General features: G+C 40.0%; 1 protein-coding gene across 1 annotated transcript in view; it reads left to right on the top strand.

The window, feature by feature from the left end:
- The window catches only part of LOC144769530 (olfactory receptor 6N2-like), a 65,790-nt gene that overhangs the window by 11,515 nt on the left and 34,749 nt on the right, over nucleotides 1-19,526 (top strand). The window contains exon 3 of the mRNA XM_078653673.1: nucleotides 2,607-3,021. Coding sequence (XP_078509799.1) covers nucleotides 2,607-3,021 — 415 coding nt within the window. The remainder of the gene's footprint in view (nucleotides 1-2,606; nucleotides 3,022-19,526) is intronic.

Raw genomic sequence — 19,526 nt, 5'->3', positions numbered from 1 at the left:
CAAAATGGCGCCCCTTACACAAAATGGCTCTACAAATGCTAACTTACGTAAAACAATGCAAAAGCATAATTTCCCATTCTAACAGACCCTCCTTTTAGCATGAGCTATACATTTTGTAAATTGGCAAAAGCAATAAATCATTAGTGAACTGTATTACGAGCACTCTGTGTCTTCAGCATCAGTAAGGGAGGCAGTAAGGAGGGATGAAGTCTCAAAGATACCTTCATCTATTTGCATGAGGTCTTCTACATCCTTTTGAATCATAATTGTTGCGTTAGTATCATGAAACAATATTCTCTTAGGAGCAAGAAAGGTGGTGCAATAAGAGCAACATAAGGGAAAACACTGGACCAGGACACAGCAATGGATCAAAATCACAATGAAGTAAATCACTTTTTCAAGGATCCAAATCCAACTACCAAAAAGTGAGCAACTCCAATTCCCACTCTCCATTCCTTTAACATTCTGTAAGATGTCTAAAATGTGTTGGGTAATGTTCTCTTCCATATTAGTGATCCGACTACACACTGGTCTCCTACTACTGCGCACACACCACCACTCTTAGCTAGAATAAAATCAACAGCATATCTAGTCTGCTCAGAATATATTTGCATGCTTTCCAATTGGGTGGTGATGTCACGTAAAGCTGTTAGTGTAGAGTTCGATCATATTTGTAGCTTACATCCAAAATATTCTCTAGTTTTCTCACCCCTGGCCATAGCAGTGCCACCAAAGGTAATGACGCAGGAGAGAATATACCCAAAAGTGATCCCTTTACTGTAATTGTTGATTTACAAGTCTATTACTCCATCACAAAACTTGTCAGTTAAAGTCCCTTTTACCCACCTTACATTTGGCTTACTGTACTTGCAAGGCATGGCCAGAGAGAGCTCCATTCCTAAAGCAACATCATCTGTACCATTATAAACATTTGAATAAGTACCATTAGACAGAAAATAAAATCCTGGGTGTGCGTAGAATGGACTTTGATAATCTACAGGAGCATATCTGGTGTTAATTTCAAAAGTACTCGGATCCTTCTTTTTCACTAGGGACATTGTATTTTTGAACAATACTATTCCAGAACAATTAACATACAGAAATGCATCAGTACTATTTACTATCGGACAACATGCAGGATAGTAGCCAGCTTTTCGAGTAACTGTTAGATCCTGATAATGACAGCCCACCAAGGTAATGTTCTGCTCTCTCATGTACAAATTATCCCAATACGTGCTATTATCACACCCCGAAAACCCCTTTCCTCGTAGCTTTCTATAATATAAACATGGGCTCACCCCCCCCCCCCCAGTTTGGACCTCATGACCTGTACAGACAATGTATTGCAATGGTGCAGACAATGGGACTGAACCAGATGAGATGATGGATAATGGAGAATAAGGGAATGTATCAATCTGTTGAGACTTGGTTGTAATACTGTCTTTTGTGAAATCCAAATGCCAACAAAGTTACTTAACAGAAAAATAAAAAGGATAAGGAGGCTGTCCTGTTTGACTGTGTCAAAGGCATTTTCAGCGCATCATGGCCGATTCAGCGCATGATGGCCGATTCAGTGCTGTGGCCTTGGCTGAAGCCCGATTGGAATTGGTATAACAATTCGAATTGTTCTATGTGATTGGCTAGTTTCTCCAGTAGCTTAGCCAGGGTCCGAATGTTAGTGATTGGGCAGAAGTTATTTAGGTCCATATGACCTACCATGGGTTTCTTAGTAGGAAGAGTTACTTGACTGGACTTTGTGTTGTCTGGGATAGTGCCTTGAGGTAAAGAGGCATTAACAATCTTGGTCCAGAGTGGTAGTTTGAAGTCATAAGAAATTCAATGGCAGTGGGTCATTGAAGTAGCTTCAGGGTTTCAGCTCTGTGAAAATTTTGCGAATGTAATTTTCTTTATAAAATTTGAAAAGCCCCACACTGTGTTGTTTTTTGGGGGAAAGCCTCGAGAGGTGCCCCACGATCAAGGGTGGGGAGAAGCTGGGATGTCGAGTATTTGGAAGGAGCTCCCGAGCTGTCCTTAGCTCAATTGCAATTATTTTTTTTCTTTCCTGAAAGCTGAGGCAGAATCCTTGCAGTTTGGTTTCAGATTTGATTCAGTGGGGGTCGAATTGGGATAACTATTCAAATGAAGTTTGACCAGCTCGAATAGTTTTTTTAGGTCGGTTTCTAGCTTTGCCAAGCTGATCTCTGAAGAAGTTTGCTTTTGACCTTCAGATTTGTTTGTTATAGGTGTGCCTCATCTCAGGGATCTCAGTTGCTTCAGGTGATCGAGGTACGTGGAGAATCTCCATTAAAGTTAAGTTCTAAGTATAGACTCACAGCAAGAGCAGGAACAGGGGCAAGAGAGAGTCGGGAGCAAGGGCAATAGAGGAGGATCCCCAGAGTTCTTTTCTGTTAACGAAGGGACTGACTCCACCGATATCAGTGAGCATGAACATGAGGGGGGAAGTTCTACTGACGTTACTACTGGTTCAGCCTCAAGTAGGAGCTCTGGGGACATAAGTACGCAAAAGAGAAAGAAAGTAAGAGAAAGAAAAAATGGAGGAGTGTCTATTAGCAGTATGAACAAAAAACTGTCATGGGATTATTCAGCCACTTCAGGAACTTATCAAGAAAGCGGTCAAGGTGAAGGGGCTACCGGCGGACCGCCACCTAGTTCCACTCCCCAGAATGTAACAATGGAGATGATGTTTGGCACGCTTAAACAGATGCAATCCGAGGCTAGGGGGGAAAGCCGGAGAGCAAGACGTGACACGAAAAAGATTCAGGCATCACTCAGAAAACTAAATAGAAAATATGAAGAGGTGGAGGAGAGGGTTACACAGGTGGAAGAGCGGACGGGGAGGATGGAAGATGAGGTAACGGACTGGCAGGCCTTCAAGAATGAACAAGGGAAGATAGTGGGAGATCTTCAATGGAAGATCGAAGATTTTGAAAACCGCCAAAGGCGGAACAATGTGAGACTCCTGGGACTTGAAGAAGTGTTGGAGGGGCAGGATCCGAGAGGGTATGTCATTAAACCTTTGAAAGGGGCCTTCCCGGAGTCCCAGTGGCAGTGGGAGACGGAAGTCCAAAGAGCACATAGATATCCTCTAACTATAAAGAAAAATCGAGGGGGCCAACAGAATACATTACCTAGGGCAATGCTTGTGTTCCTAGGAAACTTCCTTGTAAGACAAGAGATCATGGATAGGACAAGGCCAGAGTCTAGGAAAACTTACGATGGTGTTACATTTTTTGCTAGGCCTGACTTCTGTCACGTCACAGTTGAGAGAAGGTGGAAGCTAAGGCAACTGATCGCACCTTTTCAAAAACAAGGCGCGGAAGCATATCTGCTATACCCAGCAAGATTAAAGGTCATCAACAAGGGGCATACCAGGATGTTTTTTTCGGAAATTAAAGCAGGTGAATTTCTTGCAGAGCTTACTGAGCAGCATAGGGGGAGGGACAACAGAGGAAAAAGCCCACCTAAAACACCATAGGTTAAGAGATATATATAGATAGACTACCAGTCTAAGTCGAATGGTTAAGATAGTAGGTAAGGGTAGGAGAGAGAGGCGACACTACAGGCTATAGAGGCTACACATAGGTCATAATTGACCTATTTGCCTGTAATGAGGGGGGGTGGGATCTCATAGGGGGGAGAAGGGAGGGGGGGACAGGGGGGTAGGGGGGTGGGGGGGAGGAAACTTGGTTGGTAAATACAGCACATGGAAAGGAAGGATACGAATATAGGGTTTTTGGGGAGGGAGCACTGTTTGCAGGTGGCAAGGTAAGGATTGGGTGGAATAGCAGGAAGGAAAGGTACAATAAACTAGGATGGCATTAAGGATAGCCTCTATAAATATTTGTGGATTAAACGATGGAGGGAAAAGACAGAAAGTGTCTGCTATGCTAAGAATGTTGAAATTAGACATAGTATGCCTCCAAGAGACGCACATAGAGGGATATAACAAATTTATGTTAGATCAGATGGGTTTTGAGGTACTAGCCTTTACTAGACAAGAAACTAAGACGAGGGGGGTGGCCATATTAGCAAAAAAAGGGGTTTTTATAACAGAGGAAAAAAGAGGATCAGTGGGGGAGATGGGTGATGATCGAGGTAGAATCAAAGGCACGATGTTACACTATTGTTTCGGTATATGGATCCAATGATGATGACACGGAGGTTTTTGAATTTTTAGTTCAGGAACTACCCCTCTGGCCTGAACCCATTATTTGCTGTGGAGATTTTAATGTTAATGGTTTAATGGGATTGGGTATGACGGGTGGAGGGATGTATGGGGTGAGGAAAAAGAAAGTTTGTAAAGCGGTTTGTAATCTTGCTCGCCACAATGCATTAGTTGACGTTTGGTCCCAAACACATCCACACGGGATGGGGAGCACATATTATTCGGCACCACACAGATCGGTGGCTTGACTAGATTATTTCTGGATTTCTAATTCTTTGATAGGCGATAGCCAATTGGAGAGGCTTCCGAGGATATTATCGGATCACAATCCTCTTGTTCTAACTCTTCCGTTGGTTACCGGGGGGGAAAGAAAGTCTTACAATTGGACCTTCGAAAGAGGGCTACTAAAAGATGAAAACTATGTGAAAAGAATGAGAACCTGGATTAATCAATTTTGGGAGATAAACAGAGGCTCAACCACGGCTGGCATGGTCTGGGATGCCTTTAAGGCTGGCGTCAGGGGGGAAACCCTCTGCTACACCCTACAAAGGACTAGAAACGAGAAAGAGGAAATGGCTAGAAAATTAAGGGACTTAAAGGACTTGGAAGAACAGCTAGTATTAGTCATTTCTAAGCAGGATCCTCGGGAGGATCTACTCCTAAACATAGAGTTGAATAAAGTAGATGCATGCTATATATATAGTTAGGAGAACTGCAGCTAACTATTTAGCTAAAAGGGAGAAAAGCTATGAGTATAATGAGAGAATTGGACACCTTCTTGCAATCCGAACTAGGCAGAACTTGGCTGCAGGACAAATAAAGGAAATAAAGAACGAGGCAGGTGTGGTAGTAAATAAAGTTGCAGATATACAGGAGGTCTTTAAGAACTTTTACACTAAACTATACGAACAGACATTAAACAATACAGAAGAAGAGATCAGGGAATACTTGAAAGATATAAATCATGTAGAGTTACAAAATGTAGTCCAAATTTACACTACAGGAGGTACAGGGAGCGGTGAACAATCTTCCCGCTGGGAAAGCTACAGGCCCAGATCAAATACCAGCAGAGTTTTATAAAATCTTTTGGGATGTATTAGGAAAGGATATGCATGAAACTCTTAGTCAGGCACAGTCAGGGAAATCAACTCCACCTTCATGGGGAGGGGCTGATATTATTGTAATATTGAAGAAAAACAAACCACCCCTAGAACCATGTTCCTATCGCCCGATAACCCTAATGAACGCAGATGCCAAAATGTATTCTAAAACACTCGCACAAAGATTAAGTAAGATTATAGAGCACTTGGTGAGTTCAATACAGCACGGGTTTATCCCAGGGAAGGGGAACACGCAGCATACGAGGCAGATGATCACTATCATAGACGCCATGGGAGTTGCAGGAGACCCTGTATCGGCCGTATTTCTGGATGCAGAGAAGGCCTTCGACTGGGTCTCCTGGAAATACTTATGGGAAGTAATGAATTGGTTCGGGCTGGGTAGAGGATATATTAAGGCAATCCAGGCACTGTATACAGAACCTAATGCTAGAATAAGAATCAATAAAGGATATACTGACCCAGTACATATTAAATGTGGCACAAGGCAGGGATGCCCTGCATCTCCGCTGCTCTTTGCACTTTATATTGATCCTATTCTGCGCAGATTAGAAAATAACTGTATGATCTCCCCAGTTAGGCTACAGGATATTAGTTATAAAGTATTCGCCTACGCGGATGATGTGGCCATAATTACAAACAATCCAGATATAGCTCTTCCTGAGATAGAGAGGGAAGCAGCAGGCTTAGGAGTAATCTCTGGGTATAAAATTAATAGAGAGAAAACTCAAATAGTACAGAATAGCTATATGAACTATCAAGATAATAGAGTTGTTGATGTAGCTACATACCTAGGAATAAAAGTTACTGCAGATCTAGACAATCTGGTAGAGATAAATATGAGACCATTAGTAAATAAAGTCAAGGAAAATACAGAAAGGATCCACAAACTACATCTGACATTGATGGGTCGTATAAATATGATCAAAATGACTACCTTTCCAAAATTCTTGTACTTATTTAGAGCGATCCCACTCTTCTTTGACCATCTTTGGTTTAATAAAATAGAAGCAATCCTAAACAAATTTATTTGGGCACATGGTAAAACCAGGAGAGCATACTGACACCTAACACTACCAAGAGAAAAGGGGAGGTGGGGCGCACCTGATTTTCGGTTCTATTACTGGGCCACAGCTATGCAATATTTCCAGGGACTAATTGGGGGTAGGGGTATAGAGCTAGAAGAAAGCTCACAGAGATTCACCAACGTTTATACTGCATTACTAGGAGGAGAGGCTGTAAATGGATTTTTGAATACAATTGATTTTAGTTATTTCAAACATACCAGGTTTAAAACTTTAAAAGCTGCTTATAGCATCTGGAAGGTGATACAAAAGAAAATAGGATTAGGAAGACATAATAATTATACACGGATGTACTCGAATAAATCTTTACCTGGAGATATTTTTAGGGATATGGTGATGAGGGATTGGGACAACAAAGGGATCAGAAAAATAGGGAACCAACAGGGCGAAATCCTACAGTTTGGCGAGATCCAAAGTAAATTTAAGGTAACAAACAATAGTTTCTTTAAATATTTACAGATTAGAAGCTATCTGTCAAATAAACAGGGAGGAACGTTGGGTTTTGGGTCTTGTCGTATAATGGACTATATAGAGGGCAATCCTCACTGCACAATTCGATATTTATATGCAGAACTATGTACATATAAATCAGATGACAGGGAGAAATATGCCAGGAAGTGGGTGGAAAAAGTGGGCTCACAACCAGAAGATTTTCAGCTGTCTCTTGATTTGGGCCGAATTGTTTTATGTTCTGCCTCCTTACAGTCACAGCACTACAAAACCGTTTATTCGCTCTATCATACCCCAGCCAGAATTGCACAATGGGGGGGTAATACAGGAATAACATGCCCACGCTGTGATTCGGATAGTGCAGACATCATCCACATGTTCTTCAAATGTCCACAATTGTATACTCTTAAAAAAGAAATGGAGAAATTTACCGATGTTTCGCTGGGGTTTAAAATTAAGCTTACAGATGAATTATTACTGCTAGGGGTCGTGGCAGTAATTGAGGATGCTCCTTTGGAGTTTATGTTTATGATGGCCGCAGTTTTTCGTATCTGCATAGCAATATTATGGCTTGACAGAGTTCCACCTACCTTTCAGATGTGGACTGCTCGGTTATTATCGACCTACAACTTAGAAAAGGCAATATACGATAGAAAGGGAAAAAGAGGTAGATCTTTGGGAAGGAATATTTGGCATCCAGTGGCAAACTGGAAATACGGTTTGATAAATCGGGAAGAGATGCCTGCTGATGGGGTTTATACAGCTGAGGATACGGGTTGAAAAGTTTGTAAACCGCTGTCTTTATTATATATATTTTATTTTATTTTTCTTATTTTTCCCCCTGTGAACATCAAAATGTAGACATAATCACCTGCAAATAACGGTACAAGAATTGTAAAAACTTTGATTTTGAAATGTATAAGTGTGCTGTAACTTGTATTGGTTTATTATTTGGAAATTAAAAAAAAAAATTAAATAAATAAAAATAAAATAAAGTTAAGTTCTTCTCAATTTGTGTATTTCTGCATTAAGTTTACTACTATACCAAAGTTGAGAATTTTTGGTGGACACTCTTTTTAGCTGAAGATGCGCAATGGAGTTCAGTATGTTCATTATGGAATTGTTATAATGGTTTTTGAGTTTGTGGACATCTGGTAATTCTGCTGGAGGAGGTAAGACAAGGGGTACCACAGGGCTCAGCATTGAGTCCTACACAATTCAATCTGTACATACAACCATTAGCAGCTGTGGCCAGGAGTAGAGGGCTGACAGTCGTATCATATGCTGATGATACACAGTTGGAAGTGGCACTCTCTGACAATTCTGTGTGGCATGCCTCCAAGTTCCAGAGCGAACTTGCAGCTATCGCTGAGTGGATATCTGCCACTGTCTGCAGCTCAATGCTTGCAAGTCTGAGATTCTCTTGGTTGGGAGGGATCCAGAGCTGTGGAGCGAGCGCTGGTGGATCTCAACCTTGGGCTGTGCACCCTCCCCCAAACAGGTTGTACAGAACCTGGGTGATTGTGTGAACTTGGCCCTCAGCTTCCAGGTCCAAACTAAGAACATGGCAGGGAGTTGATTCGGAATATTACCACACTCAAATCACTGCTAGGGGTTTTGGATCCATCCATCCGGCAGGTCATCATCCAGGCATCCATACTGTCTAGATTGGACTACGCTAGTTCGCTGTACTTGGGGACAAATAAGACGGAGATTCTGAGACTACAGATAGTCCAGAATGCGGCGGCCAGAACTCTTCTGGGCCTCCCTAGAACTTTGTCTACCTCTAGCACTATCCGACGACTACATTGGTTGCCAGTGGCTAGACGTGTGGAGTTTGTCGGTATTGCTTTTAAAATTCTGCAATTCTCCTCCCCTGGCATTTTGGCCAACTTGCTCTTACCATACACACCTATTCGCCATCTCAGTTCCCTGGGGCAGTGATGTCCAAAGCGTTTTTGACACCTGATCTACAACTGAGTACCATGCATTTTTTGGATGAGAAATAATTTCAACTATGTTAGACTGAGTGATAGAGATTTGCGTGAGATTTGAATTGTTAACAGATCTTGTGTTGGTCCTTGGTTTTCTTAGTGGGTTCAAAGTGATTTTGGGGAATTGTACAGAGTGGCCCACAGATGTAGTAGTTCTCTGTCTGAGATAGAATCTGAGGTCCTAAAAAGTCTAGTGGTGTCATTCGGTTAAGGCATGGTTTTTCATCGTGGGCGAGGAGAAATAGGGATTGTGGTGATCGATTTGATAGGGAGATATGAAGGTCCCCTAGTGAGGGAGGAGGTAGATTGGGCATGTATGTTACGGAACTTGCTAAGAATCCTGTTGGGCCAATACTTATTCATGAGCTCTAAAGTGATGTTGATAAGGATGTGTAAATCATCCTTAGTTGATGTAAACCTTGTAAGATATCATTGAGTTTGGATTCAGGTGAAGGGAGGGAGAGCGCTGTCATGGATTGTGATATTGGGCCTGGGGAAACGGTGCCCAAGAATGTGGTGTTGGTCCAACTGAGAAGTGGGTGGGTTGGCAACAGGGAAGAGCTTATGGGAGGGAGGAGGTGAACTTAGTAGCTGGCTGTGTAAGATCGCTAAGGTTGAATTTGAATCGTCCATGGGAAGTGTCACAGGGAAGCTATTAAAATTAGAGGAGTATTTGGGAGGTGATGGGCTAGTGGTGGTTGAGGTGCTACAAGTCTGGTTGAGTATTTCTTCATTTTTCGCTATGGGGGAGATGTGTGGACGGATCTCAGTCTGGTGATTCACTGGTGGAGCATATACTTCAATGTAGGAGGTGAGGGGTTAGTGTTATGTACGTTGGTTGCCTTGGTAGGGAGACGAGGTGAGAGGTGTGTAGCACTGAAAGTATTGCCTATGAGCGGTGACACTATTTCAGAATTGTGCGTGTAAACTGATGGACTATGATGGGGATGGGAGGGGACATAATGATTGTTGATAACCGCATTTTTGATGTTAGAGAAACTTTCATTGAATAGAACAAGGCTGGGGTCTTAGGACTGCATGAGGATACGTACATTGTAATAAAGGGAGATGGTAGCATCTACTCTGTAAGTGGGAGAGGGAGCTACAACAAGTCTTAGGCTGTGGGGGGTTTTCCTTGACAATATGATCAGGAGCAGTGAGTTCAAGGCTTTCCTCCATTGTGTTCATCTTTTCGTTTAAAGGATAAGATGGTTTGTTGTTGTTCCTTTTGTAAAGCAGAAGTAAGGATCAGAGATTAGAGTCTCTGGACGTGCCTTAAGGAGTTTGTACTTTAGAATTTGTTATGAATTTTTTGTTAGATTGGGAGAGTAGATGATTTTATAGGCGTTATGGTCGGCCAACTCCAGATTTGTGTCCAGTATTCTTAAGTGGTTAGGATCCATATCAGAGTGAAAAGCTAAGAACTGTATAGGAGGATGGATGGTGTGAGAAGATAAGAAAACAAGTTGTCATCTGGCGTAAGACGCCAGATGGAGAATAACCAGTAGCTGGATCATATTAAAAGCGGCTGTGAATTGTTTATGATGCAGACTTTCAAAATTAATAGTGGTCAGTAATGAGATGCTGGAGGGAGGTCAGGGGAGAGAGTGAGGAGAAGTCAGATATCTAATTATATGGTCATCCTCCTCTCTGAAGGAATTTGAAGAATTATAGGCTACAAAGGATTTGATGTCCTTAAAACAGCAGATATGAAAGATTGAAATCAGTAGGTTTGTCAATTTGCCTCATGTAATATTGCAGCCTCACACACCAGTATATAAGTTGGTAGGAAAAGAGCCTAGAAGGTGGGGACAAATAAGAGAACACCACTCCAAGAAGACCGCCACTTTTTCCTTTCAGACCACTTTCAAACATCACTAATTATGTCTTCAGCCATTTTGGAACTCAGGGGTAATGGTGGTGTACTCAGCAAAAGAAAGAAAGCAGCAAAAATCGCCCCTTAATCTCTTACCTCAACATCTTTTGCTTTGGACAGTTCGAATTTATTTCGTGAGATCAGGTTCCGGAGGCCACTGCAGCTAATTATGTTGGCCTCAGGGCTTCATCCACTGAGGCCCAGAACCATTTGCAATGGGAGTGGGGCATGCATCCACCCACCATGGCCTGATTTGGACCACGGTGACCCCATTCCCTGGGAGCCTCACATATAAACATGGGTACCCACCAAACGCTTGTTGAGGCTTTGAGAGGAGTTCCAAGGCCCCTGTGTCTCCATCTGCTGGCATTACTCCCACCCACAGCTCCTAATACTGCTCCCTGTGAGCAGCAGCAGTATTTTGATCTTTTTCCCTATCTGCACCACTGTAGGCAGGAAAACAGATCAAAGTCTGCTCCCAATGTGCAGGAGCATTTTCAAAGCTCTTGCATATTGGGAGTAGACTTGGTTTTTGCATCTGCTTGGCATGAGTTTTCAAGCTGATCCCACCAAGTAAGAGCAAACACAGGTTTCCCTGCCTGCGCAGTTGCGGACAGTAAAACTGCAATGCCCCGGTGGTGTGCTCTGTGGACAAACATCTGTGCTGGCCCCAGAAGGAGCGCGGCCTACTATTTCATTTTGTACAATTTAGTCACCGGGTTTCTAATTATTGAATAATTGAATATGCCTGGCCGCCATTTTTTTTCTGATCCTGCCTTAGCTTTGCAGGTGCACAGCTCTTTTGCTGGGTTTCTTCGACCCCAGTCCATTCCCTCTGGGTTCCTCCAATGGCCCTAGGGGGTGTGAGTATCCATACCCTGCCCCCTTATACTATTTTTATTTTCAGTGCAGGAGACTAAGTGCAGGAGTCCTGTAATGGCAACCAGCAAACGTTTTTCTGATGTTGCTGGTAGCCAATCAGAGCACTCACTCCAAAATCAATGAGATGGCACAAGGGAAAAAATTCTCCGTGGGTCAATCGGAACACTTTATTTCTAAATTCCAGTTCCTGAGAGAGTCTTGTGAAACTCTCCTGGATCCAACAATCCAAATACACGGTTGTTTTTCAACCTTAGCTTCTCAGAAACTGCTGAATGGATTACACCAAATTACAAAAAGCATAGTCTGTAGACCGCGATCTAGCTTCCTGCCGAATTAGACATAATACCACTCAGCAGTTTTTCTGTCTAAAGAAGTGTATGGAAAATACATGAGTATTTTGGGTTTTCGGACCGCCATTTTTTTGCTCAGCCGCACAATTTTCTCAATCTAATATAGACTTATTTTGACTTGTACTTAAGTGGTTGCCTATTTACTTACTTCTACACTTTTGTGCAACTTCTTCCGATGTGTTTGTAAAACTTACCTTTTGTCCTGAAGATTTGCCCTGAATTTTGACCTTCTGTCCTAAATCTTTTCCTGAATTTTTACACTTACCGTCCCGAATTTGCACCAGTGCCAGTTGGTCACCCTAATAGCGAATGACCGTCTAAAAATTCCATACCGTACCCCCCTAATGCACCCCGAAAGGGCAAGCCCAACCTTGCAACTTTCAAACTTCACCAGCCACCACTGCCTCTCAGTGAGGCAGTGGGGTTCCTGCTCACTGTCTGCTAAATTGCTTTGGTGGGCACACAATGAATAATGTACCTGGGTCCTCTGGGGTCCCTGCAATGCATCAGGGTCCCTCATTTGGCCAGCAAGGTAGGAGGATGGGGCCTCTCAGTTGGCTCTAAGTTGCAATCCATCTGCAACTCAACAATCAGCCGCTATTTTGTGAGGGTAGTTGGGGTGCTTTATACATGAACATTCCTCAAACTGATCACCTAACATGACAATCGATTAATCCTGGGCGGAGCTGGTGGAGTGCAACTACAAGGAGTTCCACGGAGTTGGGGGATAACTCAGTGGAACTCTGCTCCACTCCACGCCTCCACCCCCTAATAAAATAATAGCGATAACTTAATTAAAAAGTCACTTTCCTGTATTGCGGTGTGCCTGGGTTGTCCTCCTCCTCGCCGGACATCTTGCATGAACTGCAAATGTGTGCACACGCATGAGCAGTTCGTGCAAGATGTCTGGCAAGAAGAAGGAGGGCACCGCAATACAGGTAAGTGACTTTATTTTATTTTAATTAAGTTGTCACTATTATTTTATTATGGGGGTGGAGGCGGGGTGCCAATTTAGCGGGGCAGGCTGGCTAACTCTGCTCCACTGCAGAGTCGGAGATTTCTTTCCTACTCCGCGTTCTCAGCGAAGCGCGGAGTAGGGAAATTTCTGCCCGTGCCTACAATTGATAGGCTCCAGTATGGGAGCAACATTTGCCCCAAACATAGCTAATCTTTATGTAGGATCATTTGAGGAAAAACACATTAACAAGAAAGCAAAATTTTATTACTGGTCTCTTATGTGGACAATATCTTCTTTATATGGAAAGGGTCAGATGAGGATGTAAATGGATTCCTTATGTGGAATAACTTAGGTGATCCTAATTTGAGGTTAACATGTTGTTTCCTTGATGTGGTAAGCATTATTTATTCCACTCTACATATATATTTTGATTTTGAGTTGTTTTGAAGGGGAAAGGTCTGGCTCTTTTGTCTTTTCAACTTAGAAGAATAAAAAATATGCTAAATAAACCCCATATATACGTTCAGAATAAGAAGATGAAATATAATGCTTGTATCTCTTCAAAGAAAATGTAAGCTGTCATGGAGATATCAGTTCAATAGCATGGATTATTTTTGCAGTGTCCAGTTTATATGTTAGATGTTTAACAGTTGTTTATGACAGTTTTTCTCAAACTGTGGGTCGTGTCGCGAGTCAATATTTGGTGGTTCACAAAAGTTCGAGCAACATATAAAGAAGCTTTTAAATTCCGCACTTCAAAGACAGGGGTCCAATGTCAGGGTATGTCTCCTGAAAAATTACTGATTATTTTTTTTAACATGGGATTGGGGTTTACAAGCTCCTCCTCTCACTTTGCAGTCAGAGAGGTAAAGTGAAATATGTGACAATCTTGCTGAGATACAGGGAGAGCAAAAGGCAAGGCTGAAGGATGTCACTTTTTGTCACACACAACACTATGTAAATACTTGTAAATTAACTGCACACATTCTGCAGTTAGCAAAGCAAAAATAAAGCAAATTGTTTTAGTAATTCTGAGGAGTGATTGCAAAAAAGAAAACACATTGAGACACATTATGGTGATGCACAAATCATAAATATCCACTGAAGGCCCAATTTTACACATTATCATTTGTGTGGAATATGGTTTTATCAGTAAATCAGTATGTTTGTGAAAATGTAGTGCTCATTTAAATAAAAATGTGTTGCCTCTAAATGACAATGTGCTACTACATGACGCTTTAGTTACCTTAATAAATCACTTTCCTTATGTCCATTAAAGCTAGGTGGGTTGTGAATGTTTTCCATTCTAAGAATTGGGATGTGGTTCTAAAAAGTGTGAGATTCCCTGTTTTAAGTTATATGTATGATATGTTTGGTACACAATATTGCCCAAACCGCGTTGTGCGAACTTTAGATATTAAATATCTATTTTCCTATTTATCCATTATACCTCAACAGTATGCTCTTATGTAAGCTCTGGACATAATACGTTTTTAGTCTAGGCAAGTAGAAAATGACACTCATATAAAATAAAGACCAGTGCAGCACTCATCATGTATGAATACCTACTACTATTACTGTTATAGGTTATAGGGTTCATTGTAGTATATACAGCATTCATAACACTTAGATAAATAATAAGTGATAAGTCCTTAGTTCACTCGTGGTAACCAATGGCATGCCGCGTCGCCTGTTCCGTATCCGAAATGTGTGTAAGCAAGCAAGTGAAATAAGGACTTATCATGGTCCTTACCAACAATAGGGGTCTACATCCTCAGTTCATATACCAAGGAGGAGGCAGCCGTTACTAGTTATCTATTCATATGATTTTGGATGGCATAGTCAAGAACTTTCCAGTCACATTATTGTGTTTGTAATGGGAATCTATTGACAAGGTCCTGTGGCTGGGATATGTCTTCTCTACGCTTTGAACAAAGTGTGAGTAACCATTACTTACTGGCTGGAGACAATTCTATTGGGAAATAGCCTTGAAAATGTCCTATAAAGGACCTGTAGGCTGTGATCGTTCATGAGGAAATATATCTACATATCCTGGGCAAATAATTAATAAATTAAGTAAATAACTGAGTTTGGATTGAAGATATGATGTGTAATCCTTTTGAGATACTGATTTGAAGTTAAAAGAAATATCACTTATCTGAAAGTTTGAAGTTGATTTATGAGGCATCGTCTCAATACGAGCTAAAAATGTGAATGATGTATATACATACTAAGATGAATCAATGAACACATAAATTACAGTAGTAGGTATTCATACACGATGAGTGTTCCACTGTTCTGCATTTTCTGAGAATAACTGACTTGGGAAGTTTCTTGGATTCAGTTTTACACCTGGTGGCAACAGGTGTGCTATAGTGTCAGAGCACCACTTTTGGGTTATTCTACAGCGCTCAAACTAAGAGGGATGTGCAACTAAGGAATCACTCTCTTAGGTCAGAAAATAATGTTCCTCTTGCTCTATAAGAAAAACGGCTGATTCTGAGGGATGACATGTACTGAAGTATCCAATATTTTGCAAACATACTCTTTGTTTTAAATTTCATTGAATGCGGTGTAATATTGATGTTGTCCATTGTATATGTTTTTGTACTAGACCCCTGTGTGGTTTGATGAGATTCAGGAGTCTGTTTAATTACACTGAACACATTTGTGATATGGCCCTGAAAAAGAAGGAACAGTTTGTTGGGAATTTTCACAGAAACGTGCGTTGACGTTTTTAGATGTCCACTGTTGGTAGCCTGTGAAAGAAAAAAAAATCATGAATTGCCACTTTCCATGTGTTTAGGACTTCCTCTGCATACCAGAGATTTTGTTTTTAATACCTAATGAACTTTTTGGAGTACATATAATGATCTTCATTTTTGGGCCTAACTTCCATGAATGAATAGATTTATGAAGAATATAAGCATGATAAATGTAATAGATTTATTAAAATGATTTTTGTAAAATTGTTATTGCCATTTCTTCAGGTGTGGATACTTTGGTGGATGGATTCCACAGTTGTCTTGAGCACATCATGGAATGGATACATAAGAACTATCTCAAACTAAATACGGATAAAACGGAGGTCAGGGAATTTGGAAATGGACCTCTTGTCTGGAATCCATCATGGTGGCCGGCAGTGGCAGGGGCCTGGACCCTGTGGCAAAGGTGAGGAATTTGGGATTTCTGTGTGATGTCCAGTTAAACTTTCCAGGGCAGATTAACTAGGCAACATCATCCTGCTACTTCTAAATCTTTTGCGTAAAATCTTGCCTTATATTCCCTCAGACCTTAGAAAAACAGTTGTAGTCGCCCTAATTCTATCTCGAATTGACTACTGCAACGCACTGTACTTAGGCGTTGACAAGCATCAACTGTTAAAACTTGAATCACTGCAAAATACTGCAGCACGAACTCTACTCAATATTCCTAACTACCACCATATCTCTAGCTGCATCAGGAATCTCCACTGGGTTCCAGTCAGGCAGCGCATAGATTTTAAGGAGCTATGCCTGGTGCAAAAAGCACTCTATGGTGGAGGGACATTGGACCTTCAGAAACTATTTCAGTGGTACACCACCTGTCTGAATCTTAGATTGGCCAATAAAGCACTGGTTTGGGTTCCTAAAATCAATAAGGTAAGATGGGGAGGCAAATGTCTTGCATATCGAGCATCGAAGCTCTGGAATGAGCTACCGACTTGTATTAGGCTTCAATCCTCCAGTCTCCTGTTTAGGAAATTGGTCAACACCTGGCTATTCCCTTCACAGGAATGACCTGGCGTCTCTTGGTTCTTCATGTTTCTCTGCAAACCCCAGCACCAAGATGCCTAGGCATTACTTACTTACTACTTACTTACTTACTAATACAACTTGTGAGTCAACATTATCAATGATTTTTAATAGACTATTTAACAGAGTTTAGGAGAAAGATGTTGCAAATTAGCCAACGAGCATATAGGGTTTGAAGAGTCTGCTGTTGTGTTGTGAAAGGTCAGCCCTGCCCCCTCAGTTGTTTTTTTAAGGAGGACCTAGTTGGAGCCATCAGGTAATCCCTTGAATTATGTGCATTTTTCACTTTGGGTGATAATGAGCTTGTGAAGCTGTGAAAGCCTTCAGGGTCTGCCAGGATGTTCCCTTGATTGTTGGAAATGTTCTCTTGCAAGTGATATCATTGTGTAGAACATTTGTGTGTGGTAGGGCAATCCAAGGTGTGTGCATAACTAGAGCAGGTATCCAAGTCCAATCTCAGATTCATGATTAGGTGTTAGTGTGAGACTTTCATCCTTTTTGTCTAGAACAACCCCATTTTTTGACTGATCTTGGTGGGAACCGACTCCGACAGTGCCCTGGGCTCTGCTAACTGATTACAAATGCATATGGTAATTAGGTGTATTTACAATTGGCACTGACAACCTACTTGTACGTCCCTAGTATATGAAAGGGCATGTAGGTTTAGAGGTCCAGCAGATTTGAAGCACTTAAGTGCGCACTGCTGTGTTGCCTGATGTCATTTTAAAAGTCAACACTGCATTGCAAGCTGCTTTTAGATTGAAATTACATGCACATTGGACTTTAGATTTAAAGGCATTTCAAAAGTACTAAGCAATCTTATTTTTACATATAAAAAAAGCTTGGGGAAGACCCTTTGATCACACTTAACTATCACCCCATATCTCTGCTTCCCTTCTGGCCAAGGGTATACACTCAAAATATCGAGTTTTAAATATCAACTTGCATTAATATCGAATTAAAAATATAGAATGGACACAATATCGAATGGACAGAATATAGACTACAAAAATATCGAATAGAATAGCAGTAATATTGAATTAAAAATATAGAATGGACAAAATATCGAATGGACAGAATATAGACAACAAAAATAGAGAATGGACAGAATATAGACAACAAAAATATTGATTGGACAGAATATAGACAGCAAAAATATCGAATTTGAGGTAAGTAAGTTAATATCAATTTTTTAACAATATCCAATTTTTTAAAGTGTTTTTTATGTTAGTATATGTGTGAAAAGTGTATACTTATTTTATAATTTATTTTAATTAATTAATTTTATGGTATTTAATTATTGCGTAATATAATTCTGTAGCAGGTTGTGGGTTTATAGGGGAATAGGGTGGGAAGTAATTTAATTATAATTAATTAAATATGTTAATTTATTTATTGGTATTTATTTTGAATTATTTTTTTATTAATTTGTGATTGGTAATTAATTAAAATATAATTGGTAATTTTTAATTAATTGAATAATTGATAATTATGTTAATTTTATTAATTTATTTTCTGCAGCGGGTTGTGGGTTTATAGGGGAATAGGGTGGGAAGTAATTTAATTATAATTCATTCAATTTTTTAATTTATTTATTGGTATTTATTTTGAATTAATTGTTAATTAATTGTTAATTGGTAATTAATTAAAATATAATTGGTAATTAATTTTAATTAATTGATTAATTGATAATTATGTTAATGTTATTAATTTATTTTATGTAGTGGGTTGTGGGTTTATAGGGGAATAGGGTGGGAAGTAATTTAATTATAAATAATTACATTTTTAAATTTATTTATTGGTATTTATTTTGAATTAATTGTTATTTAAATTTTTATTTGGTAATTAATTAAAATATAATTGGTAATTAATTTAAATTAATTGATTAATTGATAATTATCTTAATTTTATTAATTTATTTTCTGTTGCGGGTTGTGGGTTTAATGGGGAATAGGGTGGGAAGTAATTTAATTGTAATTAATTAAATATTTCAATTTATTTATTGTTTTTTGTTGTAATTTGTAATTATTTTTTAATTGTTAATTGGTAAATAATTTGTATTATTAGGTAATAATTTTTAATAATAAATTTTTATTTGATTAATTATATAATATTATATAACACTGTTAATTACATTTAACTAATTTGTAATTGGTATTAATATTTAATTTATTATTATTCATATATGAAGTATTTACTTTCCCTACTGTTGCACTCTCTGGAGTGGGAATAGTAATTTTTACCCCTACGCTATCCAACACTTTCCCTACCGTTGCAATCACTGGAGTGGGAATAGTAATTTTTACCCCTACGCTATCCAACGCTTTCCCTACTGTTGCACTCACTGGAGTGGGAATAGTCATTTTTACCTCTACGCTATCCAACGCTTTCCCTACTGTTGCACTTTCTGGAGTGGGAATAGTAATTTTTACCCCTACGCTATCCAACACTTTCCCTAATGTTGCACTCACTGGAGTGGGAATAGTAATTTTTACTGCTACGCTATCCAATGTTTTCTATACTGTTGCACTCACTGGAGAGGTAATAGTAAATTTAACCCTCCCGCTATCTTACGGTAAAAATATTGTATATTTTTTATTAATATAATGTTTATATATATTACCTACTGGCGGTCGCCAGTAGGTATATATAGTTAGGATTTTTTCTCTATGGGATTTTTGAAAATTCTATGTCTAATAACAGCCCCTGAAAATTTGGGGGGGGTTCGTCAAGGGGGGGCCGAGAAAAAAGGGGGGTCCCAAAACGTGTTTTTAACATTGAGTTTTCCATAGGGCGGTTGGCCTCACTTTTAGCCCGAACGGCTGAATGGATT

This window comes from Lissotriton helveticus, chromosome 7 (assembly GCF_964261635.1).
Source record: "Lissotriton helveticus chromosome 7, aLisHel1.1, whole genome shotgun sequence".
NCBI lineage: Eukaryota > Metazoa > Chordata > Amphibia > Caudata > Salamandridae > Lissotriton > Lissotriton helveticus.
Note: the sequence above shows the minus strand (reverse complement) of the source record. Positions and strands in the feature narration are given on the sequence as shown.